The sequence below is a fragment of the Lepidothrix coronata genome, unplaced genomic scaffold (assembly GCF_001604755.1).
Source record: "Lepidothrix coronata isolate B3197 unplaced genomic scaffold, Lepidothrix_coronata-1.0 Scaffold252, whole genome shotgun sequence".
NCBI lineage: Eukaryota > Metazoa > Chordata > Aves > Passeriformes > Pipridae > Lepidothrix > Lepidothrix coronata.
In genome coordinates, this window is record NW_016690432.1 from 628,647 (window position 1) to 654,926 (window position 26,280).

The 26,280-nt window shown below is 45.5% G+C and overlaps 1 protein-coding gene across 2 annotated transcripts; it reads right to left on the bottom strand.

Moving 5' to 3' along the window:
• Positions 1-236: 236 nt before the first annotated feature.
• Positions 237-25,519, bottom strand: SMYD1 (SET and MYND domain containing 1). Of its 2 annotated transcripts, XM_017835251.1 has the most exons (10): positions 25,302-25,519; positions 15,657-15,833; positions 14,755-14,968; positions 13,122-13,252; positions 11,161-11,199; positions 8,281-8,473; positions 4,736-4,828; positions 3,414-3,577; positions 1,763-1,931; positions 237-728 (listed from the first exon to the last, which is right to left on the bottom strand). In XM_017835251.1, exons 1-10 carry the CDS (start codon positions 25,436-25,438, stop codon positions 570-572), a joined length of 1,476 nt encoding a protein of 491 aa, XP_017690740.1. In that variant the 5' UTR covers positions 25,439-25,519; the 3' UTR covers positions 237-569. The 2 variants fall into 2 exon arrangements, with proteins under 2 accessions (XP_017690740.1, XP_017690741.1); XM_017835252.1 differs by lacking the exon at positions 11,161-11,199 and having other exon boundaries at positions 25,302-25,518.
• Positions 25,520-26,280: the final 761 nt, after the last annotated feature.

Genomic DNA, 26,280 nt, shown 5'->3' on the forward strand with positions numbered 1-26,280 from the left:
TGTAGGAATTCCACTTAATCTCACTTGCAAAGTGCCCACAATTTGATGTTGCACCTGTGCCAGCTGTAGAATCATTTTTCAGCAGCTTTTCGTCAAAAATATACCACTGAACACTGAATTTGCACTCAGTGCTCACAGACATACATGACACTTTTTGGAACCAGCTTCCCACTTCTACCATCCCATGGACATCACTGGAAAGAAATTATGTCGTCTCAAGGAAGTAACAGAACCACTTAGGAAAAATCATTTAAAACTTAACAAAGGACTTCATAATCAGGACTTGTGTAGAGAGAAACAGGTTTCCAATAAAAATGTAAATAATTTTATAACATATTGTTCTGCTTTGATTTTTAATGCCAGTGGTAGAAAAGGGATGTTGTTTCTGCCAACACCTCTTCTGCTTTAAGCCCTCAGAATATTTTACAGGATTTCCCCCCAGCAGGTCCATGCTGTCAGACTGGAGCCACTGGAGACAATCCTTATGGATACAGTACATTCCTATAACACATTCCCAATGTTTGGAAGTGCCACGGGTGATGTCATCCTACAGGGGTGAATTTGTGTCATTATTCCTTTTTGTGGAAGAGGCTTGGTGCGTTCTCATTGCTGGGTTCAGGCATGACTTGGATCTTCTGGTTTTTGAGGGCAGCTTCCCTCATCTTGTAATACATGAACTCGTTCTGCTGGAACAGGCGCAGCTCCATCTCCGTCTGGACACGCATGGCCTGAGGGACACAGAGGGTTACAGTGCCTGTGATGCAGGGAATCTCGAAGCAAGTGAATAAAACACTGCCAAAAAACAGGCACTGTCCTCCAGGGATGTCCTAGGCCATGTAATGACCTAGGATATATTTTTACACCAGCCTGTGAGTTTATTTAATGCTTGGCTTTGCAGCACAGAGATAAGCATGAGCCATATATCCACTATTTTCCTCCTAAAGTAAGTGTGAAGGGAAACACAGAAATGGAGGTGCTGGGATCTCACCCTTTGCTACATAGAGGGGAAACAGTCAACAGTCAGATTGGCTTTATGTAGAAGATATTAATTTTTCTGAGGATATAAAATTGCATTAATAAAGATTATAGCTCTGCCATATCGGGGAGATTTCATTTGATATCTTGTAATTTTTTGAGGGCAATAAAGGAGAATGCTACAAAGCCAACAGGTTGCATTAAGTGAGTTAAAGGCTAAATAAATGACAGATTCCCCAGCTGCAATTGTAAATAGTTCCTCATATCTGAGCAGATGTAATTCCCTCTTTGACTCTAAACTAGGAAACACCTATCAGTCACCTGAGGAAAAAATGCACTGCTGCTTAGAAGGAGTGGGGAGTGGTAAATAAAGAAGAATGAACACCAATAAAGAAAATCAGTTGGTTAACAGGGAACAACCACCACAGATAATTTGATGTAGTTAAATTACAATGTCAAGCCTCTGAGAGCAGCAAAATCAGACTTGGTAGAAAGGGAGGCTCTGTCCTTGGGCACAGCAGTTTCAAAGAAGATTCAGGGGCTCCACTGCCATTTTAAATGTGTGTTCTGGTGCAGGATAAAAGCTATTTTTCAGGATGAAAATTTCCAATAGGAAGGGAGATGCATTTCCCAGCAGACTGTAACAATCCCCATGAAAGCACAGCATTAGTAAGAAGCAGTCAGCACTTAGTACATCTCTCAGCTCTTACGGATGGGTTGTTTCTACAGCTTGAAATGTAACTTTGCCCAGACAGAGAGCAAAGACGACACAGGATATGACACCTACCTCCAGATCTTTGGTAATTGGGTGGGATGGTCCGTGGGTTATCAGGAGAATGGCGTAGGCTTTACAGATCAAGCCATGCCCAGCTTCAATGAGACCAGCATGCCAGTGAGTGACTCCTGCCCGCATCACGGCCATCCCCAGCTGCGCGTTGTTGGGATGATATATTTTCCTGGAAGCACATTGAGTAATCAGGTCAGAAAAAACCTGGGTTCCCAAAAGTTTGTCAGTGATGTGGTATGTTTGCCAAAGAGCAGGTTGTTTACTCAGGTAAAGAGCCTACTGCACCCAGTGCCACCGAAATGTGCAACCCCGCTTAGAAAGAGCAGGAACAGGTTACGGAAGGACAGAGCTATACAGGGACATGAGTTGTGAAAGATGAACAACCTGTGAACAGGGTTCATTCCACATTATTTTGGCACAAATAAAGCCCAGATCTGACCCTACTACTCAGATGGCACCAACTTGGTGCTTAGTGAAATGAGAATGGAACAACTATCAGATTCTCAATCAAAGTGGGAAGAGAAACAAGTGGTTCCAGAAACTTCAGAAATATTCACATCACCCCCTGCAGATGCACCCCTGCCTCTGGGGACTGTCAGCACCTGAGGTGGAAAAATGAAACTTCTTCCCTGCATCCAACTTTAGAAGCTGAAGCGGAGTTAAAAATGCTTGGACCTACCTGAAAACCTGCCTTCAAGGGCTTATTTGGCATATTGAACTGGCAGGTCTTAAATCAAGGAAGGAAACTACCATAGTCCTCACTGTGGTCTGAAAAGCTGAGGAACACAGAGGGGAAGGAATTTCCTCTGTATGATTCAATTAGCTCAGTGCCAAGGCTGGGGCAACTAAAATTGTTTGTCAGGCCTGCAAGCCGGGAAAGTGACTCTGTCACCCTACTGCAAAAGAAAAAAATACCATAGGCCTTTTGGACTAAAACTGACCAAGAAGACAAGTGAAGAGGGTGAATAAAGTGATGAACTGGGCTTTTCTCTCTTCTCTATGGTTTCCATTATTTTTCTTTTCTTTTTTTTTCTTTTCTCTCTCTCTCTCTTTTTTACTTTTCTCTCTCTTTTTAATTTTTTCTGTTAACTACTCATCAGTCCTGTCACAAAACCTCAGTAACAGTAAAGCACACCATTTTTACTGTGAGATTTACCCTGGATCTATGTGAACTAAGCCTGAATTTCTTTATTCTCACTGAGAATAAAGGACTAAACTAATTAGCCAAGATAAAATCCACAATCTATTCAAGAGTGAAGGGATATCTTGAGTGACAGCCATTTGACACGAGTTCTCCTTCCTGCAGGGTGCAGGGGAACAGACCATCACCTGCAGTGACAGCCTCTCTGTCCTGCACCCAGGCTCTGTGTCTTGCTGTCAGGGCAGCCCTGAGATGCTTCTGAGACAAAACAGAAAGGCTAATGAAAGATGTACCCAAACCAATTGCCAGGTCCAGTTTAGTAAATTAAGGTGTTTGGGAGCTCTTGTGCATTTAAGAAGGGTCCCTCTCTATCTCGTGATATATTTGCAGGTTCCCATCTGAATTCCAGCACCATTGCCCTGATGGGAACAGACTAAGAAAATTATTCCTGTAACACTGCTTAACATTATGTAAGTACAAAGAGCTGCCAGAAACAGGGCACAGACATACAGGTAGCCATCCACCATCCTCTTGGCATAGTCAGCTGCTTCCTCAAACATCTGGAGGTAGGAGAGCACCTCGGAGGCAATGCTGAGGATCCTCAGGAGGTAGATGTTCGTGTCCCCCAGCACAGGCTCCTGTTTCTTCAGGCAGTCACGGCACAGCTTCACAACCTGCACGTGAGGGAAGCAGGGGGAAGAAGAGTAAGTCCGAGCACCTTTGGTCCTGAAGCTGCCACACCAAAGCACTGTGGGCTGCATGGTCCACACCAGTCCCAGATGCTGAGTCAGCCTCTGTGAAGACTGGGGAAGGTAAGACATGCTTTGATTTGCTGACAAACAGCAGCCTAGGAAAGTGACTGGTGCTCAGAGCTTTCTCTCCCAGGGTTACATTCATAAAACTGATGAGGAAAAAGTGATATCTACTGCTCAGGAGAAGAAAGATTCCAGGAGCTTGGGTTTTGTTAGATACCAAGTGATCCACAGGACTCTTACACCCAAGTGCCACCTACCCAACCTCCTGCAAGCACTTCATGCAAGGAATACTCTAAATGACCCCACAGGGCTGGAGACATGGAGCTGTACTGCACCCAGCTCTGATCCAGTGTCCAGATTTCTGCTCTGGGGGGGCTTCGCCCTTTTCCCAAAGAAAGTTAAAACACAGAGGTTGCTACTCAACCTGGAGTACTCTCTGAAGAGAGCAATTAAATATTTCCTGGGTGAGCAAAAGAGGGAGAAAGAAAGAAGTGACTTGCACTCTCTCACCCTTTGCCCTTGTAGCCCATATTCCAGGTGGGATATGAGTGTCCCACACCACACACCCCTCCTCAGCACCTGACAGATGAGCAGCATGAGGAGTCAGGAGGTAAAGAGAAGATCAACACAGGCAAAGACAGCCCACAGCTTGATGTGCCAAGTCTCCTGACTGTCCTGTCCCTTTCCCAGATCCCTTGTTTTCCTTTTTATGAGGCTACCTGGCAGAGCTGACTTGTTACACTTGCCCTGTAACTCATGTTTTTCACTCAGGAGGCCCTTGGTTCAACACCTGTGTCAGTCAGAGGTGCTGAAAGTCACCTGAATCTCATTATATCATCTTCACAACAGAAACTAGTCTGGGATGTTGTATGAGACAGAGCTGTGGGCTAAAGAGGGCAGAAACCAATATCAGCTTTTGCAATTTGAGCTGCCAAGAGGGCAGGAAGCACAAGAGGGTATTGAGGTTACAGCAATGGGGAGATTGTTTCATCCTTAAATCATGGAGGTACAGAGGGACAAGGCCTGTTTTCCTGGGCAGTGTGTTTACAGCAAGACAGAAAAAGTAGCAGGACTCACTTCGTGGTAAAGTCCCTCCATGCGGGCCTTGTTGATCTTCTCCAGCGTGTCCTTGGAGAACTGGATGACCTCCTTCACCGTGTCTGCAGAGGGCTGGGAACAATGTTAGGAAAAACCAGTGAGGAAAATGCACAGCCTGACACATGCCAAAGTACACTGGTCGAAAGGATGCTTGGTCCACAGTTTGGGAACCCAAATTAGCTCATTGGGGTGCTTCCCACATCACCCCTTACCTTCCTACTGCTGGCTGTGTGTACCAGAGTGCCCCTCAGACCTGCCCAAGACTGAAATGGGCTGAAATGGACCCACTACCAAGTTAAGAGGTGAAGCTCCTGCTGACTTCAGCAAGAGTGATGCTCATGAGGGTAGTGGCCATGTACCTCTGCCATGCATAACTGGATTCCTCGACTCTCCCCACCACTTCTCCCCTCTGGAAAAGGGACACAATTGACCCTGCAACTGAGAGGTCTCACAAGACGTCAAAGAGGCTGTGAAAGCCACCAGCTGGTGTGTATCAGGTGTTCGTAGTGCAGCTGCTTGAGATAAACAAGGCTCTTGAACGAGAGATGGGTGGAATAGGAAAGATCACTGAATTTTACCCACCCTGAGAAATGCTGTCATTACATCCAAACACCCTAAAGTGGTTGAGCTCAGATTTCAGCTGCACCCAGAGAGGGAAATGTGTTTTCCCATACCTCAAAGAAGTTCGCATTTCACTGTGCATTTGGAGACCTGGTGCACATCTAGACACATCTGGAAAACCACTAACGAGCTCATAATTAGCTGCTTCCTCTTTCTTCATTTAATGCTGAAATACAACATTAAGTTATCCAGCACCACCATTCATCTTCTGCCTTTCTGAGCCTTTCAAATTTGCACTTTTCAACTGTTCTATCTATCATGACCTTTCTTTTCCTAAATGGGAAATCTGAAATCAGCCCACAACCGCATGACTGCAGGAGTTTGTGAGAAGAGCGTGGTCTGGAGACACACAATAGAGCCAGCAGCCAGAAGAACCTCAGGGTGTGGATCAAAAGCAGAGAAACAACATTGCAAAGAAAGATGCAAAGGCTGGGAGTCAGGACCATATCACTGTCCTGTTGTCTTTTTCCCACACCTGGCCAATCAGATTTTTGAGGAATCTGAAACTCAGCTAGCTGGGAGAAGCTCTTGAAAGTTTAGGATGGAAGGAAAACCAGTAGTTTTCAGAGCCATATACCCCTCATCTATTTATGGATACATATGTGTGTGTTATGATTTATTATCCTATATTATTAGACTGAAGCTATCATAGCTCATCAGATTTGGGCAGCTGTCTGAGCAGCACACAGGGTGTCCTGGGGCACAGAGCACATTCAAAGGCCATGCTAATGTCAGTGCAAACCACATGGACTTGCTGCCTGAGTAAAGACTCCCAGAATAGGTACTTTAAACAGCATTTCCACCATGGCTTTGTCTAACAAAAATCCTCCCTTGCCTTTACTAGACTTCTAAGTCTGTTGCCATTATAAACAATGGTAACTTTGCTACTCTTTGGAAGGGGTGAAGGACTGGAGGTCAGAGCAGCTGTTGGGGATGTAAGCTGCCAATCTTGCACATATTCCTAGCACTTTTTCCAGGCAGCTGTGAGTGCTGCTGCTCTCAGGCAAGTGTGTCTGAATTCAGAAAATGTGATACAGCTGTCGGCGAGCAGCCGAGCTCTGAGGGTGAGGTCAGCCTGGATACCTATTGTCTGTGGATGGAGTGTATTTTTAACAGCTGAAATCATGCACCTTGCATACTTAACAGCCTTTTAGTATGCAGGCACTTCAAATTGTGGAGGGCATTCACCCAAAAGTGCATGTTTTCCTGCTCTGTGCTGAACAGCACCTTTAATGTCACAAAAAGGGGATGGTGCATCTCTGGTGGGAGGTGTCCTTTCCCATGGCAGGGGGGTTGGAGAGAGATGCCAACCCAAACCCTTCTGTGATTGATGCTCTCAGTGCTCACTTGATAGCAGATGCTGAATGACAGCTGAGGTTTTTTTATGCTGTCTACTGGAGAAGGCGTTAAAAAATATTTCTGCAGAAAGCCAGATAAAAATCCTTCTGCATCAGAGAACTGAGCTCTGGAGCAGCTTTATACTATAAGTAGGAAAGTACAGTAGTTAGGATTAGCTTTAAGATGAAGCTCAATAATTTAAAATGGGATTATGGAGTAGGGTGTTTTGCACTAGAGGAGAACTTGACCCAGCAAGCAACGGGTCTCCTCTGGTCCCATGTTCTGTTTCACATGGGAACTCCCTCGTATCAGTTTCCCACTTCTCTAAACCTTTCTCAAGAAGAGATTTATACTGTGCAATATCCAGCCTTTCATGATTGCCACCTATATGGAAGAAGAGTTACAGGGCTGAGCTTGGTTTCCTGGTAACTTCTGAGCTGGAGGCTGAGGGTTCTGTCCTCCTTCTCAGGAAAGTGCATCTTGCTGAGCCTCTCCTGGTAGCACTGTTGGTCTGAAGTCACAGCTCCTCATCCCACCCTTGCTTTTTGGTCCTGCCTTACATCAGCCCCTGACCCGTACTGTCTGATTCATTATGTGACTGCTCAACAGTGCAGATCAATGATTTGGTGATACATTAAATTGCCTTGCTTTGCCTTGCCTTCCCTTATACACTTTATAGAGCTTGCAGGAGTAGAAACCCCCTAAGCTAACGCTGCCATGGAAGACAAAATCTGTGAGCAATTATATCCTTGGGCAGAGGAACTAAAAAGAAACTCTTAGAGCCGCTAGCACACTCACAAAGTGGAGCTGCTGGCCAAACAACACATGCACTGCCAACAGCAAGACACAGCCTTACACTCTCCCACTCGATGACTTGTGAGACCTCCAAGGAAAACACAGATTACTTAAAAATGAGCAGTCAAACATGTTAATTCTTCACAGTCAGTCTGCCCACAGCAACCACGCAAAAATGTCAAGTGACGGTGCAAAATCCATGTGACAGGGTTTTGAAAAGAGGGACTGAAAGTTCAGACTTCCCACATTCCTGGAGCCAGGGTGATGGTACAAACCATACAGCTTCAGCAGCACTGGTTAGTTCTGTCACCAAGAATCACCTGCATCACATTTCCGTGTCTGCTGCTCAAAATGATGATTCTCTTTCAGTTTCTCAGGAAAAAGCCCCAGTCTAGATGCCAGCATTTTTCTCAGCTCTAGACCTAATTTTCCAGTATTTTTGCATTCTGTCTGTTGATGGACTTTTAGGTTAAAGGGAAATTCTCTGGGCTTTTTTTAAATTAAAATCTGCACTTATACTGCATAATAAGGATTAAACTGGTCTCGCATGGTGGGCTTGAATTGTGTTGTGCCCAGTGTTGTGCCCAGTCAAGGTTCAGTTCTGTTCTCATTTTTTCACCTTGGCACTAGTCATGTTTTTGCCAAAATCGGACTGTGTTCTTATTAAGAGTGTCCTCGTGCTGAGAAACCACAGTCCTAGAGACACTCAGATGCCTTAGTGGAGGAGACACAGCCACCACTGGGTTTGGACACAGCAGGACCAACCATACCTTGCTTTCCCCCCCCTTCACTGCCAGCATCAGGTCGTCCTTGAGCTGTTTCTTGCAGTGCTCACAGGTGCAGTCAAAGTAGTACTGCTTCTTCAGCTGCTTCCGCCGCTCCTCGCTCAGGTTGAGGAAATCCACGTAGGAAACTGTCAGCTCATCCCCTGGAGAAATCTTGCTCAGAGCCCGCAGCTCAATCCTGAGTGCAGAGGAGATGAGATGTGCGCTTGGAGGAGCAGCAGAAGCAAAGGTGGGGCCACAGAGCCACCAGGGACAAATCCTGTGACCTGCCCCTGCCTTGCAGAGCTGAGCCCTCGCCCTAAGGTCCTGCTTTAGGTCTTCAGGGAGCAATGCAGAGATGAAGAGCAGTCTGGTTAACTGAATACAGAGCAAGAATACAGTCACACCAGTTTTTCCTGCCCCTCTGCAAGTCCCTGGCGTGGACATGTGAAGTTCTGATCTACAAACAGATTATGGCTCAATTACTTTATCCAGATGGGGGTTGAACCTAGACATCAACTTTTATTACGTTGCAGGAGATATCACCAGGAAACCCCCCCAAGATCAGAAATACCCAACAAAATGCTGAGTTTGGACTTTAAGTCTTTTTTTTAAATACTGCTTTGCATGCTACCCTGGCTAGACTCCCAGATCTCAAGCTGTGGCCTTCGGTGTCATTTTCACTTTGAAAAGTTAAGACAAATTCCCTCTGGGTCCTGGGTCAGGGATGCCCTCTCCCTGATCATGCTTCTTTACATAAAGGCTTAGAAATGGTTATCTGCAAAGAGTCTATCTTTTAATAGATCTTTTGACCTGATGCCTATTGCTATTACAACCACAATTCAACTGCCAGCCTGTGTTAGAGAAACCCATGGAAAGCCCTTGATGACAGGCTTTTGGAAAGCACCTGCCTTTCTCTCACGTCATTCCCTGCAAAACCTCTTAAATAAGATGGACATTCAAAACTAGTCCCTTGCTGTTTCACTCTGCACACTGAATCTCCCAGTTACTCCGGGCCATCTCTCAGTTGCAGGGGCTGGACAGGTACAAGTGGCTGAAGAATTTGGCCAGAATGGGGAAAAAAACCCTATCAAATACCAACTGTGAGGTGGTGCTCCTGTATCCATCTCCTCTCCCAACAACTAGTGAGCTCAACAGCCTGTTTGATGTACATACCTGTTATGAGATGGACCTGGGGGGGATGTGCTGCCCCCACCTCAACATGAGGTGCTTTAGGTGGAACCCAACAAGGACCTCACCAAAGGCACAGGTGGCAGAGGACTCACAGGTCTCACCAGGTGCATTAAAAGTAGGTCCTTTGGGGAAGACATGACTTATTCTGTGTGATCATACTTTTGCGAATGATTGTAAATCTCCTGCAGTTCCCTTTTAATTCCCTTGTAATTCCTGTTACAAGCTCTCAGCACCAAGGGCGTAGCTCTGAGCCTTTCAGCTGTGCTAAAGCTGCTGTAAAAATTACTCTCTGAGGCTGGTCTTGACCTTTTCTGGCTGTTCAATCATACCAACAGCATATTTCAGACAAAATTTGTCACTAAACATGCCATTGTCACAAAGGGCAGGAATTAGTTATGTCTCAACCACAGGAAAATGCCAGCCAGAGAAAAGTGCAACCTGCTACTCCAGGAGAAAGTGCATGAAAAGGAGCAATTCCCATCGGAAAGGTTTACACATATAAACATTCCTGTTCACACCTAACAGGATTCTCGTTAAAGTGAGTCATGCAACCAGAGAAGCAAAATCAAGCCTCTGACTTTCATGATGCCCCCGATAGCTCAAGCACTATAGGTATATTTTAAGCAGCCATCCCTTGTGTGGAGGGGATTGATAGCCTTTGGGATAAGCCAGGAAATACATGGCATATTTTAAAAGCTGTAGTTAAAAAGACACTGTCAGCCAGGAACACACCACTGAGCTTGTCCAAAGTTCTTTTCCCCAGTGTCTGCCACGAGCAGCAAGGGCCTTGATAGCTGCATGCACAGGCACAGCGAGTGCCTGATAGATCAAAACTCAAATTACCCCAAAATAGCAACTCTAATCAGAAGTGAAACACATGTGCCCCTTTTTATGGCCCTATCTATAATGTCCTGAGTAAGAATCAATGGTGAAGAAGAGCACTTCCAACGCATTTCACAACTTGTTTGAGGAAATTGCAGTCTGATTGAAATTAAAGTTTAAAGACAACAGTGGGGACTTATTAGGACTGAATATAATATACCAAGTGCCATGAGCTAAGCAGAGACTTTTTTTTTTGCACATATTTTTGTGATTTATTTAGTTGGGATCAGGTAACAGTGGCATCATTGAAAGGTGAAACATTAATCAAGTATTATGATAAAAAAGGATTGAAACCTACATCTCACGGAACTGCTATTGTAGGCAGAGCATTCATCGGGCACTGTTTGTTGCAGAAGAAACGTGGACCATTTAGTATGTCAGTAACACAATCATTTCTCATCTCCTAATATGCAAGGTTTTATTTTGGGCTGTACAAGATTAGCAAGACCTTGTTCTGACTTTCACGCTCTTGCCATGGTCAGGGGAGGAGAAATGAGAAGTGCAGAGGGGAAATACTGACAGGGAGGAAGCCAAGGGAGAGGGTGGGAAGGCAGAGAAGGAATTAACCCTGGGGGAGATAGTCACAGTATTATCACCATCATTTTAATTTACTACAAAATGCAGAGTTAAGTGAGGTTTGGGTTTAGTGGGGCTTTACACAGGGAAGGAAGAGAAGTTTAGAAAACAAGGGAAGTGAAATTTGCTGCAAACAGAGAAAGACCCTTGGGGTGTTTGCATCTTTTCCATTAAATATGGGGCATGAAGGGTACAGGGCAACAGAGGGGAACGATGCTTTCAAGACTGACCCACCTCATCTGTGTGTGGAACATTGATCTTACAGCCTCATGACTGAAAGACAAAACAAATATCTGCAGTTTACACACATAAATGTACAACACAAAAAAATGGTACATGGCATAGCGCATGGGGACGTTGTACTGACAGGAGACAAGGGGGTTCCCTGTGCCTCGCTCCTGATGCACTGCATTGAGAGCCTCCCTTTTGCTATGCAGCTGCCAGAACTGAAGTGCCCATCACTGGGCCATGGAGGATTTCGTGGAGAACTGCCCTGGCACTGTGATTTTAGCACTGTGATGTGCAAAACCTTCTTCTGACATTTGGCAGGTGCAAGGGGATTAGTTCTCCTGTACAGAAATGTCTCCACTGACATCAGCAGTTGTAGTCCCTAAAACACAGTCTGAAATGGAAACCAGACTGAGATATCAGCCCCAAGGACTGTGCTCTGTATGATGAGTTTGTGGGTCCTCAAGTATAGTATTGTGCCTTGAGTGCTGATAGAGAGCTCAGTTCTCACAACAGGGACTTATCATCAGGTTTATACATAAAGACAAGAAACCTTCATAATTTACCTGGGAAATAACCAGATGGTCAAGTTTCAAGTCAGTAAAAAGATACATGTGGGAGCTTTGAGAAGCTGTCAGGCAAATAAAATGCCAGTCCTCTACTTACTGCCCAGGAGGTCAGACTTCAGGGCTGCTGTCACTGCTGGTTACCTCCTCCATTGCTGGAAGCTGGTTGGAGAGGCTCTCCATCACCCCACTATGGATCTAATCCAGGACAACTGGATACCATACCACAGACTCCAACCTGACTTTGGATCAGACCCTATTTCCCACCAAGGTAATCATCCTAATGCAGTTTTATTTTCTCTTTGCATGTTTACAAGGTGCTTGATAAATGCTGGTGTAGTTTTATCAGGGAAAACCAGCAACGATAACTGGAGTGCAGAAGCAACGTGTTAGTTGAAGAAAGGGAGGCTAGGGAGGGGGTTAACTTATAGCACTAAAGTTTGGTGAAGACAGGAAGCTGTAAAATCATAGCGGAAAAGTTTGGAGGAAATACTGTGGCTGTGCAGTTTTTGAGAAGAAATTTCCCACAGTTAATGTCTTGAACACGCTGCAACCTGCTGGATCAGCAGCAGTTTATACCTGTCACGGCTCAAAGGCTGGGAAGGGCAGAGCATCCTTCCTGTGGGCTGTCCCAAGTCTTGAGAGCAGCAGCCTCCTCTCCCAGCTGTGATGAAATGTCCCTGCATTTCCCACTGAATCTCTTCCCGTTTCACTTTTCTCTCAAAAGTTTTCTTACAGGACTTGGGTGGGAATGGGGAATGCTCAGTGGTTTTAGAGCATCCTGCACTCGGACATGACACTGCTTGCAGATAACAGTCACAATTGTCATTAAGGTCCCATTGCTAAAGTGTTAATCAGTGATTAATGGAGATGGAACACTCTCACCAGATGAGGGTTGTGTTAGGAATGGTTATAAACACCTCAGCAGATAGTGATACACAGCTGATTGCAATCTTCAGTTACGAGAAACTTGGACTGTGGACTCAGCATAATCCTTAATAAATTACTAACTGGAATTACTCCATAGTTATGAAGCCTCAATATAAGGGGGAGCTAAACAGCTACTTACTACTTTATCTACCTATTTTGAGTCTAGTTACAAAACTCAAAAAAAAAAGGAAAAAATTCTTTTCTGGTTGCTGGATTTGGGGTCAAATCTTGTGTTTTAGTGCATCAGATGACAAGTTTTAAAATAACAATGACAGAGAAAACAGTTCCTCTTGAGAAAGAAAATACTGATTTTTTTCCTTTTTTTTTTTTTTCTGAGCTAGAGAAGGAAATAAGAATTAATAGATTTTCTGAGACAGGGATCTGACACCAGGGTTGGCAGAGTCTGCAGACTTGGCAGAGTTGCCCCTTAGGATTCATCCCTTTTGTGTCCAAGGAAAGAAATCCACTCACTTGCCGTTGTTGAAGACGACCGTACAGTTGGGCCAGCAGTCATGGTTGGCCTGGCAGAGGTTGGGGAAGATTCCCACACCAACAGCCTGCAGTCCTCTTTGGTCACTGAGGGTAAAGCCATTGCAGCTGATCTAGTCCCAAAACACAGGCAGGAAGAAGCATTAAAGAAGAAAGAGTTGAAAACCTTCCAGCTGGGACAAAACATCGAGAGAAGCAGTGCAGGACTCATGCACAGGGACCAACCCAGAGCAGAGCTGAGTAAATGTTGCAGAATATTTGCACTTAATATTTGGTTGGGATGCCTAAGATAAACTTGGTTTGACCATGTACTGGTTTCCTTATATATTTGCTTCCTAGAAATAATTCAGGAAAAGGTCAAAGGAAAATTAATTTGAAGCAATACAAGCAGAAAGCAAAGTTCACACTTATTAAAACAGGTATCAGTTAGAAATTAACCTTGAGAGCTGCGTTCAACCAGGTCATGTTTGCTGGGTTGCCCTCAAAGCTTATAAAAATGAGTTAATTACTACTGTTTATTATGAATTTTCAGAATGGTTTTTCCATGACAAATCTACCAAGAATGAATCATTTTATTTGCCTATATGATACATTATTATCACATACGAATGGAATAGTTTATAGTCACAAACATAAAAAAAGGAAATATTTGCAAAGAGAATATGTGGTAGGACTGACCAAAGGAATTCAGCTGCTAATTGTTTTACCTTGTTAATAGTTTTATTTCCTCTCTGAACTGATTCTGTACGTTTTCTGTACTTCCTTACTTCTCCACTGACAAGCTATGCCAGTCATTAGCACATATGTCTCCCTGAGTCCAATGGACTGGATTTTGTGGGGTGCTACCAAAGGATGCTGTGTCCTCTCCCTGTGACAGGACTGGCAAACCCAGCTTCTCTGCCACAACAGTCACTGGCAGAGGTGCAAGCAGAGCGTGTCTCCTCCCAGATCACCCTGGCCCCTTTGGCTCTGTTGGGAGCCGAGGGGTTGGTGTATCACTAACCAACTGGTACCAGGGCTGGGGGCAGAGCAGCTCAGCCTGAACTGGCTTCTAGGAATTTGCCTCCCTGCTACACTGAGAACAAAAATTTGTAGTTAACAAGGTGGTAATGGATATTATCAAATATACTTAGTATCTTTTACCAGTTTTATTATATATATTAAATATTTATCATATAAATAATATCTATATAAAAATATTTACTAGCTATTATAAATAAATAATCCAATGCATACAATATCAATAGACAGTAATGTATCTACTAGATAGATTTGTTATATTTAAATATATTCCAGGTATATTTACTAAGAATACGTTTAGATTTTCTCAGCTCTCCTGGGTGCAGAGAGATGCCCAGTGGGACTTGTGATGACAATGCAGCACCTACCACTGAGCAAACCACTTGTCTGCATGTTTAGACAGACAAAATGCTTCAGACCTTGCCCTTGCCATGCCTCAGTTTCCCAGTGTCAGTGCAGAAGGGATGGTACTGGGGAACAGGCAGTCACAGAGGGATGAAATCAGCCATCCTCAACTCAGGCCAGCTGGAGACTTTCTCTGGAAGCTGGCACTAAAGACACTGCCCCCTTTGCTCTCCCAACCCCTCCAACATACCACTCCAAATATGTGGGAGATGAACTGCATGCCGAACTGCTGGCAGTGGGGCGGCCAGAACTCGAGGAAGCTCTCCACGTCAGTGCGGAGATCCTTCTTCTCCTCCTCCCCAAAGCTGTCCACGTGGTTCTGCAGCTCATCAATGGAGACCAGGCAGCCCTCAGACAGCCCACTGCCTTCCCTCTCGATCTTCCACAGGATCCGGGCAGCCAGCCTGGCCGGGACACAGCCACAGGAGTCAGCACCACCACCACCACCCCTCACCACAAGGAGAGGGAATGAAGGTCCATCAAAATTCATTTCATAGGTGGGAAATTGTGTGCAGACAGACAGAATGAGATTGGCTCAGCTTCAGATGGCTGATGGCTGATGGCTGGTCACCATCCATGGGCTTTTGAAGGAAAGGGAGAAGCAAGGTTTTGCCCCTGCATTTGTGTTCTCATCTGGAGAAGTGCTAAGGATGCCCAGGTCCCCAGCCCTCCACGAGTGCTCCCATTTCCCTGGGGACTTCTCTCATTTTCTTATGACAGAGCAGGGATGTGAAGCCAAATTAATGTATCCTATAGACAAATTTGGGAAGAGCCTATGTCCTATTTCACTTTTCCACCTACTCCCCACTTTCCCACACCTCCTAAACCATCCAGGGTGGGTTTTCCTCACCGCACTCAGCTGCAGTAGAATTTTTGGGGCCCAGCACCAAAAAAATAAAAGCAGGGGCACATCCCTTGTACCCCAGATGCTCTTCCAAGTCCCCATCCTCTCAGCACAAGGATAGTCTTGGCACTTCCTAAATTTTCTCCCACCTCCACCCTGTCCAAATCACACCACCCAGTTCTTCCTTGCAATGGGATGCACCGTCCTCTCCCAGGCTGGCAGCTCAGTCCCCGGGGGTCGGCTCTCACCTGATGTTTTCAGAGGGTGCCTTGCCATGCCTCTTGATGGCAGAGCACTCGTTTTTGTGGTTGAGCCAAGCCGCCCTCTGGCAGGTCCGGTCGCAGTAATAGGCAAACTTGCACTGGCCACAGCGGTGCAGCCTCTCCTGCCGCTTGAAGCAGGTGTGACAGATGACATGTGTCAGGCTGGAAAGACAGAAGGACACATTGGCTCGTACCTCAGTGAGGGCCGGCTCAGCCCAGCTTTGCCAGCTTTGCATCCCTGGGCTCCCCACAGCTGCTAAGGATGGATCCCTCAATATTTTCTGGGAAAGTGAAGAAACATCCCACCCAGCTTAATCCTTGTGTGCTTGCCAGGTGCTGTTCCTTTTCTGTTTGGCTACTTCGAAGAGACAAAGAGTTTGTTTAAAGGAGGACAGCAATAAAGCATTCCCCAGCTCTCAGCCCTCTTGTCTGAAGCTCATCTGCTCCTCCTCAGCACTGCTGCCATCAAGAGGATTTTCAGTCTGGTTTTGGTTTCTGTCTGGCCTGTGCTGAAGCACCAGTCACCCATTGCTGAGCAGAAAGCAGATGCCTGATGTGTCTGTGGCTCAGGTGGGCACAAAGAAGAATGTGAAGGCAAAGAACAAGCTCAAGAGCTTCACCTACCTGCAAAGCCTCTGAATTTGGCTGAAGTGAGCACTCCTCCAAACACTAAGGTTTTCCTGGGCCCCACGTGGACCAGGTCACAAAATGGTGCAGTGGCCACCACTGTGCTCAAGAGATTTAGGAAAACGTTTGATGAGAGGGACCAAGCAGGAACATGGCTCTGAGCTGTCCTAACTACTATCCTAAGCTGTCCTTAGGCACACACACACCGTAAGGATAAAAACATACATCAGCAATGCTCTGCTAGTGAGCAGACCAGAGGAGCACCACAACGAAGACGACCGATAGAGCGAAGTGGTTACATGGGGAAACCCTGGTTTTGTGCTGCTTGAAACCGAGACATGTTTCCAAGGATTAAAAGGCAGCTTTGTTTGTCACTTCTTTTTGCCACTAGGCCATAGGTGTAGCTGTTCTGGAGGCACTGCACTTGGTGATTGTGGCTTTCTGTTGGAAATGACATGAGAGAGCCAACAAAACAACCTCCTTGAAGTTGGATCTTCTCATCAGAGTATTTGTCTTCTCCTCCTTCCTTTGGTTGTGTCATGTATGTTCTGGCTGTCCACCCCAGGCTGTGTGGGTTTGGGGCTCTCCTGGTCCCAGGGACTCCAGAGAGATGCTCAGCATGGATTAGTGAAGGTCTGAGGGACTAGGACAGGCTTCCAGCAGACCCTCAGGCATGACTGCCGAAGGACAAGAGGATTTCCAGCTGCTCAGGGATGGACAAAAAACACCAAGGAGCTGAAGACAGAGGAAAGGTGAGCTCATAGGAGCACTGCATGGAGTAGGACATGCGGCCCTCAGGGCGTGAAGTCCTCCCTGTTTAGTCTGACATCAGCTTTATCACTGGGCTCTTCAGGCCACTTAAAGCCTTCCTGCAGATAGGCTAGTGATGCAAATTTCTCCTGCAAATCCAAAGAGCCTGACCTGTCTTTCTCTGATGCCAGCAGCAGTAAGTGCTGCTCACCAGCTATTCCTGCCCCTGGCTCTGTGGTTTAACTGCTGAGAGGTTACTGTGAGTCAGATGGTGATGAAATACCCTCCAAAAGGGGCAAATTTCTTCTTTGGGGGGTTCAAAACTAGATTTCCAAGAAGCATCCTACAATTGTATGCACATACCTAAAAACAAGGCTGCAAGAGGAACACATCAGAGGATACTGGTGAAGAAGTCTAACCTCCCATCCTCCCTCAGAGAGTGTCCAGGGTCCCAGACCAAGGGGAAACCTCCACCATGTGCCCCTTCCAAGTGTCCAGCTGCTTGCTCGTAGGACTTAATTCACTGAGAAGGAGGAGGACACACTTTGGTCTCCTGCCCAGACAACTTTAGAACTTTCCCCTTGCTGCTAGAGAAGGCTTTTCACTGCCTGATTTGGTGTCTCCAGCTGTCTGCTTCTCCAGGCAACCACCCACTTTATCTGGGCCTCCAGCCAGGCTCCACAGTACAGGAGAGTTTAAATTCCCATCACTCAGACACTGCTGGTGCCAGAAGAGAGGTTTTCCTCATTGCAAAAAGCTCACAGACCACAGAGGCTTCATGAACAAGGGGAGGTTATCATTGTCCACAGCCCAGAGTGGGGAAACTGAGGCACAAGGAAATTTAAAAAATTCTTGATGATCCCATGAGGAGGATGTGGCACAGGCAGGAATCAGACCCACAGCTCCAGAGAGTTCAGTGCAAAGACTGTCCTGCTTCTCCACTATACATATATATATATATATGTATGTATATATATATATATATGCATATTTATATCCATCACAGTACATTTAACAATTTTCTTTCCTCTGGCAGTGTTGTGTGAGGGTCTGAAAAAATCAACTCAGTGCCTTGGCTTTTGCAGGATGAAGAGGGCCATTGATTTAAAAGCAGGATGACACACAGCAGACAAAACCACTGGGTTTGCAAAAATGAGGTTTGGAAAAGGAGGTTTAGAAAAATGAGCAGTGCCAGAGAGAGCCCAATGCAAGGCAAGCACCCGGAATGGGGCAGGGGGAAGCATGTGTCCGGGAAGGGGGATAGAACCAGCTCCGCTGTGTCAAGTGGAAGAGCTGGGAGCTGATGAGAAATGTGAGGCTGTGCTCTGTCAGCTGTCAAGTCAGTGGGGCAGAGAGGTGCAAGAGAGATTACACTCCTTGTAAGGCAAAGGAGAGCCAGAGAGCTGATAAAACCTGCATGGTTACATTGTGCCCGGAGATACCTCGGGGAATGGGGCTCCCTCCTGCTGCCTGGGTGTTCTGAGGGCAGCCAGAAAGCATAAAAAAGAAGTTTCTTTGTAGAGTGGAATGACAGATTGGAAGGGAACACAGTGCAGCAAACCCCAAGTTCTCAAACAGGTTCTTCTCTCTCCCCAGCTTGCTCCCTCAGAACAGAAAAATACTGAAATGCTGGCTTTGCATTTTGCTGTTTATCACATAGAGTGTCCAGATTTTCCGAAGCAAATCCAGCCTGCAGAACCAGCTCTAGAAACTCCCCGTTTCTGAGGAGATGCAGCAATGCACAAAAAAAGTTATACAAGATTTTCCAAGAAAGCAAAGGAACAGTCCAGCCACAATTACTCACAGGTAATCTGACTGGCAGGCTTAAGGAATACTGTGTCTCTCACAAAACCCTTGCAGGATTCTCCATGCCCAGAAATGTTTTAAAAGAAGACTGGTTTTATTTATATGGTGTGCTACCATGTCTCCAGTGGCCTGGGCTCAATTCTTGGCACAGTAAAAAATCAGGAGACACAAATATTTGAGATCTACTACCTAAATCTTCAACTAACACTGGTCAAGTACTGCCTGTGACCACCTAAATCTCCCAGGTGCCTCTTGGCAGTTGTACAAACTCCTGCTGTCCCAGAGGAGCTCAGAGCTGGATGCCCCAAAAGGGATTGCCAAAGTGGGGCTCTCCCTTGGTCCCAGAGCTGGACCTTATGCCAGGCTCTGATACCACCTGGAGACAAACAACACCAAGAACACCAAAGGCTTGTAGTGATCCACAGGCTACTCTCTCACTCCTTTTGCAATGATTAAGGTCCCCCAAGGACAGGTGGAGCGGCCCAAGATTAAACCTAAGTCTCTCAGCCTGTGGAAATCATTGCTCTAAAAATCCTTCTCTATCTGGTCTAGAAAGTGTTTAACTTTCTAGAAATGGCTCCAGGCAGCCCAGACCTCCCCTCTCAGTACAGAGCCACCCTATTCCATGTGGTCAGGATGCTGCATGGCCAGGCAGCACCAAAAGTTTCTGGAGAGTACCCTGGGTAGGTGAATTCTAGTGTGGTACCTGCCCAGGAGCCCTGGAGGTTTCAGCCCTCAGAGTCTTGGTGCTCAGCTTCCCTTGCTTTAACACACAGACAACACAACTGCTTTCTGCTGTGTCTACGTACACCATGGCCTCTGAGATGATCTCTGGCCACTCATTCACTGCCATCTTCCACGCTGTGAGCCTTTTTCCCACCCTGCCCAAAAGCAGGATCTTCATAAGTACAGTGATATCTCCAGCCTGTCAAACCTTGCCATGTCAGTGATTTAGGGCTGACTTGGATGGCAGATGCCACTGACTGACTCACTAAATGACTTTCTCAGGTTTCCTCGGCCTCTCATCCAAGAGTCAACCAAGCTGAACTCTGAAGAACTCATGTGCTCTGACGTTACGTAGATGAGACGCACAACTACAAACTACTAATCCTGGATGTAGCTGCCGTGACAAAAGCAATGATTCAATGTGACAGCCAGAGGTGACAGAGCACTGACAACTAGACCGTGGCTCCTGCAAGCACAGCTCTCAGTGAAAGCAGAAGAAACAAATAACTCTTGTGACTGCTTGGATTGGATTCAGATGGATTAAGAACTATTGGACCTGCCAGGACAGAGGGCTAAGCACTGTCACACAAAGTGTATTAACCTCATCTCTGAGACATTCACAACCCAAACATCTGCCATCCAGCGCACATAGCACCCCATTCACTGGCCTGGAAAAGCCAGGTGAGATGGCTTTAGTGCAAAGAACAGAGGAGGATTTCATTGAGTAGCTGATGGACATAGTGAGGAGCTCACAAACTGTTCAACGCAGGTTCGTTCTACTCTGTACATCATAGGTGATACACATGGATGAACTTATACCCAAATCCTATTTATTACTGGCTGGCTGTCCTCAAGCTGCTACAGATGACAGCAGAAGAACAGTTTAAGATGTACACAAAGTCTCCTCAGCTTTCAAAGCAGAGTGTGTAACACTTCAATAAAGACAAAAGTCTAAGGAAATGCACCTTCTGTTCCAGCAGTGAAAGGACAAGGGGAGGTGATCGACAGCTGGCCTCTATTGAGACTACCTAATGATGAATTATTAGCACAAGAATGGGTTTGCTCCTGTAAAAAGGGGTTGGAGCTTAGTTGTTTTCATCTTTAAAATGTCAGGGATGACATATCCCAATTTGTCTTATTTGAGTGGAGGATTTGTTTTAGACTAATGTTTGACTATTTTATTTTTAGTCTTTCTTTACGAAATTTCCCAGCCTCTTTTTAGAGGTGTGGGTGTGGTTTTCTTTTAAAAAGCTAGGTTTTCTTCCAGGTTTTATCTAAGCTTTTCAACAAATGAGACAATAATAAAAAATCAAACCCCAGAACGTTCTAAGCAGTGTGAATGTGATCACATTAGCTCACAGTATTTACTGGCATCAACTCAAGGAATTCGTTTCTATAATCTTTTCAGAATCACGCTGTTATGGAAAATTTTGGGTTTCTTATACTCCTAGCTACAATAACAGCTACAATTCCACATTTCCTTGGAAAACATTTCAGGCCTGTTTCATACATCAAAAAGAATGATCTCATTTTTTTAGCCATTTGTAGATCACTCATCAGGCAGATCCTCAGGTGATCCTGGCTTTCTACCACATGACACTGTTTCCCTTGACTACTGTATCTCAACCTCCACTGGTTAAAGAGCAAACCTTCTCTTGACGAAGGCTGACAGAGACATACGAGGCACCCCCATGCTCGTAGGAAATGTAAACTCTTACAGGCTTGAGAGCCAACTGATGTGCCAGAGGAGAAGGTCACATACAGTACATTGAACCCAGGCCCTGGGAATGCCATCGTCCTGAAGGTGGCAGTGAGGGAAGGAGACCTGGGATCCTCAAAAAGAAAGCAAATAGGGAGGAAGGATTGAACCCCAGCACATAAGCAGAGCACTAGAGAAAGCTTCAGTGGGAATGAGAAATGCAGAGGGGCTTTGCAAATTGAAAAATTACCCCAACAAAAGCAATTAATCCCTTGAAAGGATAAATTTCCAGCCTTCTGCATCTACTATAGGGAAAAGCAGGCCTGACACTGGTATTTTCTGAGAGATATTTAGCTGATAACAGCAGGGCTGAATCAAACACAGATCAGACTGTGCCTGCACTTTATCCAAAGAGCAAAATACTGGAGATCGCACTGAGTTCTGCACCCTCTTTCAATCCATATTCACCATCTCTCTAGGCAGCCTGTTCTCATTCAGGTAGAAGTAACAGGCTTGATACAAGAGTCAACACCAGGTAAACACTGTGTTAAGCAAAAAGGTTATAGAATCACAGAATCAGAATGGTTCGGGTTGGAAGGGACCTTTAAAGGTCATCTGGTCCAATCCCCCTGCCATGAGCAGAGTTAGCCTGGTGACTCATACCCTGGCCTTAAAATCTAAGAAACTATGAGCTGGCAAATGTTTATAGGAACCTTCTTTAGCTTTGAGTTTTATGTACTTCTGGACTAAAAGTCTCTGGCACTGTGTAAGAAACTGCTGCTCAGACGACCATCACTGGGCTGAAGAGTGCTGGCCCTCACCAGCCTTAATGACTGTAGGGGACTGCAGGGGCTTCCAAGGTGGGATGCAGGCTGTAGATTTAGACACCTAGATGTGCTCATCTCTACCCCCTGTGTCTAAGGAAAGATTCCATCACAACACTCACTGGGGTCTGGAAAGTCATTTAGCTCAAGGGTGTCTGTTTCCAGTGCACATTATGGTGTTCCACTGATTACATGGGCACTTAGGACTGGATTCACTTGTCTGGATGCAGGAATCCAGTGCTATTTTAGGCTCTGCAGGGACACCCAGCCAGCCTGAGAAGAGGCCTGATTCTCATAGATCCTGGTTTTTATCTGTCACCCTTAAGAGGATGTCTCAGACACCCTGGGGTATCTCAAATTCTTTAAAAAGACCTTGGCTTTGGGTGTGTTCATCTGCAAACTGAGTCTCAAAGCATATTGCTGGACAAGTGAAGTAAAGACCAACTCTGCTCTCTAGTGCTTTTGTGGTTGTTTTTATGCACAAAGAAAGCTGAGATCTGTGGAAAGTCTGATCACATATTTGGTAAGACCTGACCCAAAAAATTAAACCCACTAATCACACCCATTCCAGTCCCCTTTCTCTAGGACACAAACAGAGTGCTTTCAGCAGGAGATTAAAGTGCTGAGTTGAATTAGGATGAGGGACTGTGGACTTTGGGTTTCCCTGTGCAGGCTGAGATCCTTTTTAATAGCATAGACTCAACACCAATTTTAGGACTTATACAGGTGTGTTTGTGGGCAAGGAAAACCACATGCCTCTTCACTGGACTTCTGCATCATCCATGCAGAGGCAACAGCAGTTCTTTCAGGGCAAAACCAGCCACCACAGCCTAGTGTGAATTTACTCTTGCAGGTCCTACAAAGATTCAGGCTGCCCTTCTCTGACAGCAATCAATTCAATGGGTTTTGATGTAACTGAATACTTTAGGATAGCAGTAGGAGACGCCTTCAAAACCAAAGCCTGGGGTGTTTAAGAAAAGCATCAGGGTAATTTCCATGACAAAAACGTGTTTTTCCATTATATCTCAGACCCAGCTTATCCCCTGTCAAGCACTAACCAACAGGTATTTAGTTGGCACTGCCTGTTTCAAATTTGGGGACTGCATTTCCCCACCGATCTATATGAAGTGCTTTGGGATGAAATGTGTCACATGAGGGTAAGAGTCCATTATTATTTCACAACAGGAAGAAGAAGAAGATCAGAATGCCTTGAAGCCATCCCCATCCTCTCCCCTCACAGAGAAGTGATGCACTTGCCTCCTTGCTTCTCAGCTTCTGGACCTGCCCTCTGGAAACTAAACAAACCCAGTGTGGGGAGGGACTGAAGCACATCTCTCCCCATCCGAGGTTTTCTGTTGGAAACCTAAGCCTGAGACACAGTCTGCAGTCTAAGAGCTGATGTAGTGATAGTTTCTCCCCTTATCTCACATTACACAAGTGACATTTGAAAATGCAGCAAAGCTGTAGCTCTTCAACATGGGCAGCTCTGCTCTATGCATGATGCTTGCAACATTTCACATACAAGAAAAAAACCTCTCTACCAGCCATCAAAAGCCAAAATGTTTTCAATGTTTTTTAATTCTTTTTTTTAAAATTATTGTTAATAAGGCATATGGGAAAAATAACTGTCCACAGGCACTTCTGAAGCAAAAATAATATCACCAGAAGATTCCAGCTAGTGACACAAGTGAAACTGAAGTAGAAGAGCTAAAAGGACACATCAAGGAGAGATGATTTTGTCCCCAACTACTGTAATTGAGCTCAGGGTTAAGACTTCAAGAATTCAGCATTTTAAAATGAACGATGACATTTTTAATGTGATCTCTTGCAATGACAGATTAAAATAAAAACTACAGGTGTCATTGCTGCTATTGCAACGATTCATAATCATGTTCACCCACCGACAGTTAAAGGGCAAGGAAACAGTGAATGAAAGACACACAAAAAAAATTATTTCTTGCCCTGTCCATTTAATCCCCAATCCTCTGCTACTACAAGATCACACAGTAGCACTGATCAGCTTCAGGTACAAAATGTCTGGGATTAAAACAGCAGCACGACCTCTGCTTGTGCCCCAGTCTTCATTAGCAGAGCCTGTTCAATCAGGGAAAGCTCAGCTAGGCAGGGCTGCTCACAGACTTGTTTAATGTGCAGAGTATTTACTAAAGTCATTGGTTTGGGGCAAAAAAATCAGTCTTGGGACTGACCACGATGCCCTTGAAGAACACTCACAACTTTCCTAAGCCCAGAATGGAACCTTCAACCGACATCTAACTCTTCAGTTTAAAAATTAGGGCCACATTCTGTTCTCAGTTATTCTCTTTCTTATAAGCCTGAACAAGTTCCATTCATGTCTGAGGCTTTGTTCTAGATTTAGCCCCATGGACGTTAACACAGAAATTGGTTCTTTGTGTCTTTTAGCTTCCACGTTATTTAAGTGACTCTTCCTCTGATTCAAAGGGCAGAAGTGGGGACCTACCAGCCACACGGGCAGGGCAAGTTAAGCAAATGTTGTTTATGCTTAAAACAAACAGCAGAAAAGAAAAACGTCCTTGCATCTGAACTTAATTTCTGGCTACACCAGTGTGGACGTAAATTTAAATCCAGTCTCGTGCAAGAGCAAAAGCAGACACTTGTCTCCAGTTGACTCAGCTATGTGTAAATATAAAATCACTTTAACACAAACAATGTCAGCCGCTGATCCCCACCAGCTCCTAGTCCGAGGGCAGCGGGTGATGAAGCTGCGAGTACAGCTGGAGGTGGTACATGTGAGCAGAGCATAATGGAACTCACTTTTATCGTGCATTACACACCAGAGGCTTCAGCAAAGTCAGTCCAAGATTGCTGTGCCTGAATCACACCAACTCCTGGCAGTTCACTGGGGCATAACACGGGGCTGGTTTTGTGAGGCACAGAATATATGCAACTTTCACTGCATTTGTAAAAGCTGATGACACCAAGCACCTTGCGAGGTCACATCCTGGGAATACATTGCATCATATTAAAAGTAAAAAAGATGATCTAAGCCCTGGGAAGCACATGCACTGTAAGCTGTGAATGTACCTACAGAAGTGCTTCTGACTTCCCTGCGCTCTGTTTTCCGGCGTTGTCCACTTTCAAACTTCTATGCAACCAGGCAGATGAAATTTTGCATCGAGATTACTTTTGGTCTGTGTGTTACAAGTGCTTTCCTCTTACCTGTCAAAAACCACGGCTGCATAGGCTGGCTCCGCAAAGATGACATCCCCAGGCAAGAATTCCTTCTGGGCTTTCAAGCCCCTGCCTTTGCCTTCAGTTGTGAACACTTCAACTGACTCCATTCCTCCTTTGGTCATCCCAGGGACCCCGAGGCTTGGGAGGTGGGTATCTCGGAGCAAGCCAAATCTCCTGCCACTCCTATCAACTTGGACTTGCTGCAAGACCACGCTTATAAAAGGGCTGGCCTCCCCCCACCCCTGGCCGCATCGCTTCCCATAGGAGGGGAAGGGGGTGGGAGCAGGAGAGGCAGGAGCCGGAGATCCTCTCTCTGCACAATATCGCCGACCTACGCAGGGAAGGGACAGGGGTGGGATTTCTGCTTCATTAGGAAAACCCTCCGCGAAAATGACGTTTGAATTGTTTCTCCCACTCCCAAGAAGTTGTATATATTACAACTCAGCTTAATTTATACTCTCCCATTGGAGAGAGAATGTATTCTCTTTGCAAGATATTTTTAGCAACCACATGCTTCTGTCTCTCAGGAAGCAACAGCTGAGACAGTGGGATGGGCAGGGCTGGGATGCCTATTTCTGACCCCTGCACTGTCGTCTGGCTTTTTCTAGAAATCAAACAAAGCTGCTTTATTTTTACCCTCAAGGAGATGGACAGCATGTTTAGAGGCAGGGAGAACACTGAAACACGTGCCTGGAAATTCTCGGCATCCTGTCACCACCAGAGCTTGGAAGAGAGGATTCATTTCCCAAATGCCAGTGGCAAAGTGTGTACAGAGCCGTGAGGAAGGAGCTGGAAGGGCAGCAGCAGTTCAGCATGGGCTGAGGGAACAAGCAGGACATCTCAGATACCCATACAGTTTTGAATGCATTAAAACTCTTTGAAAGATAGCGTTGCACCTGAGAGCTCTCCCTATCTCCAATGTTTGGTTGTGGATGAGAATCTGAGCCACTTGAGTGGAAAAGAA

Coding starts and splice junctions, on each gene's coding strand:
- SMYD1 (XM_017835251.1), bottom strand. CDS start 25,438: ATGACCAAAGGAGGAATGGAGTCAGTTGAAGTGTTCACAACTGAAGGC. Junction 8,474..11,160: donor ATGTTCCACACACAGATGAG/GTGGGTCAGTCT, acceptor CTCTGCACTCAG/GATTGAGCTGCGGGCTCTGA. Junction 3,578..4,735: donor TGGAGGGACTTTACCACGAA/GTGAGTCCTGCT, acceptor CCTCACGTGCAG/GTTGTGAAGCTGTGCCGTGA.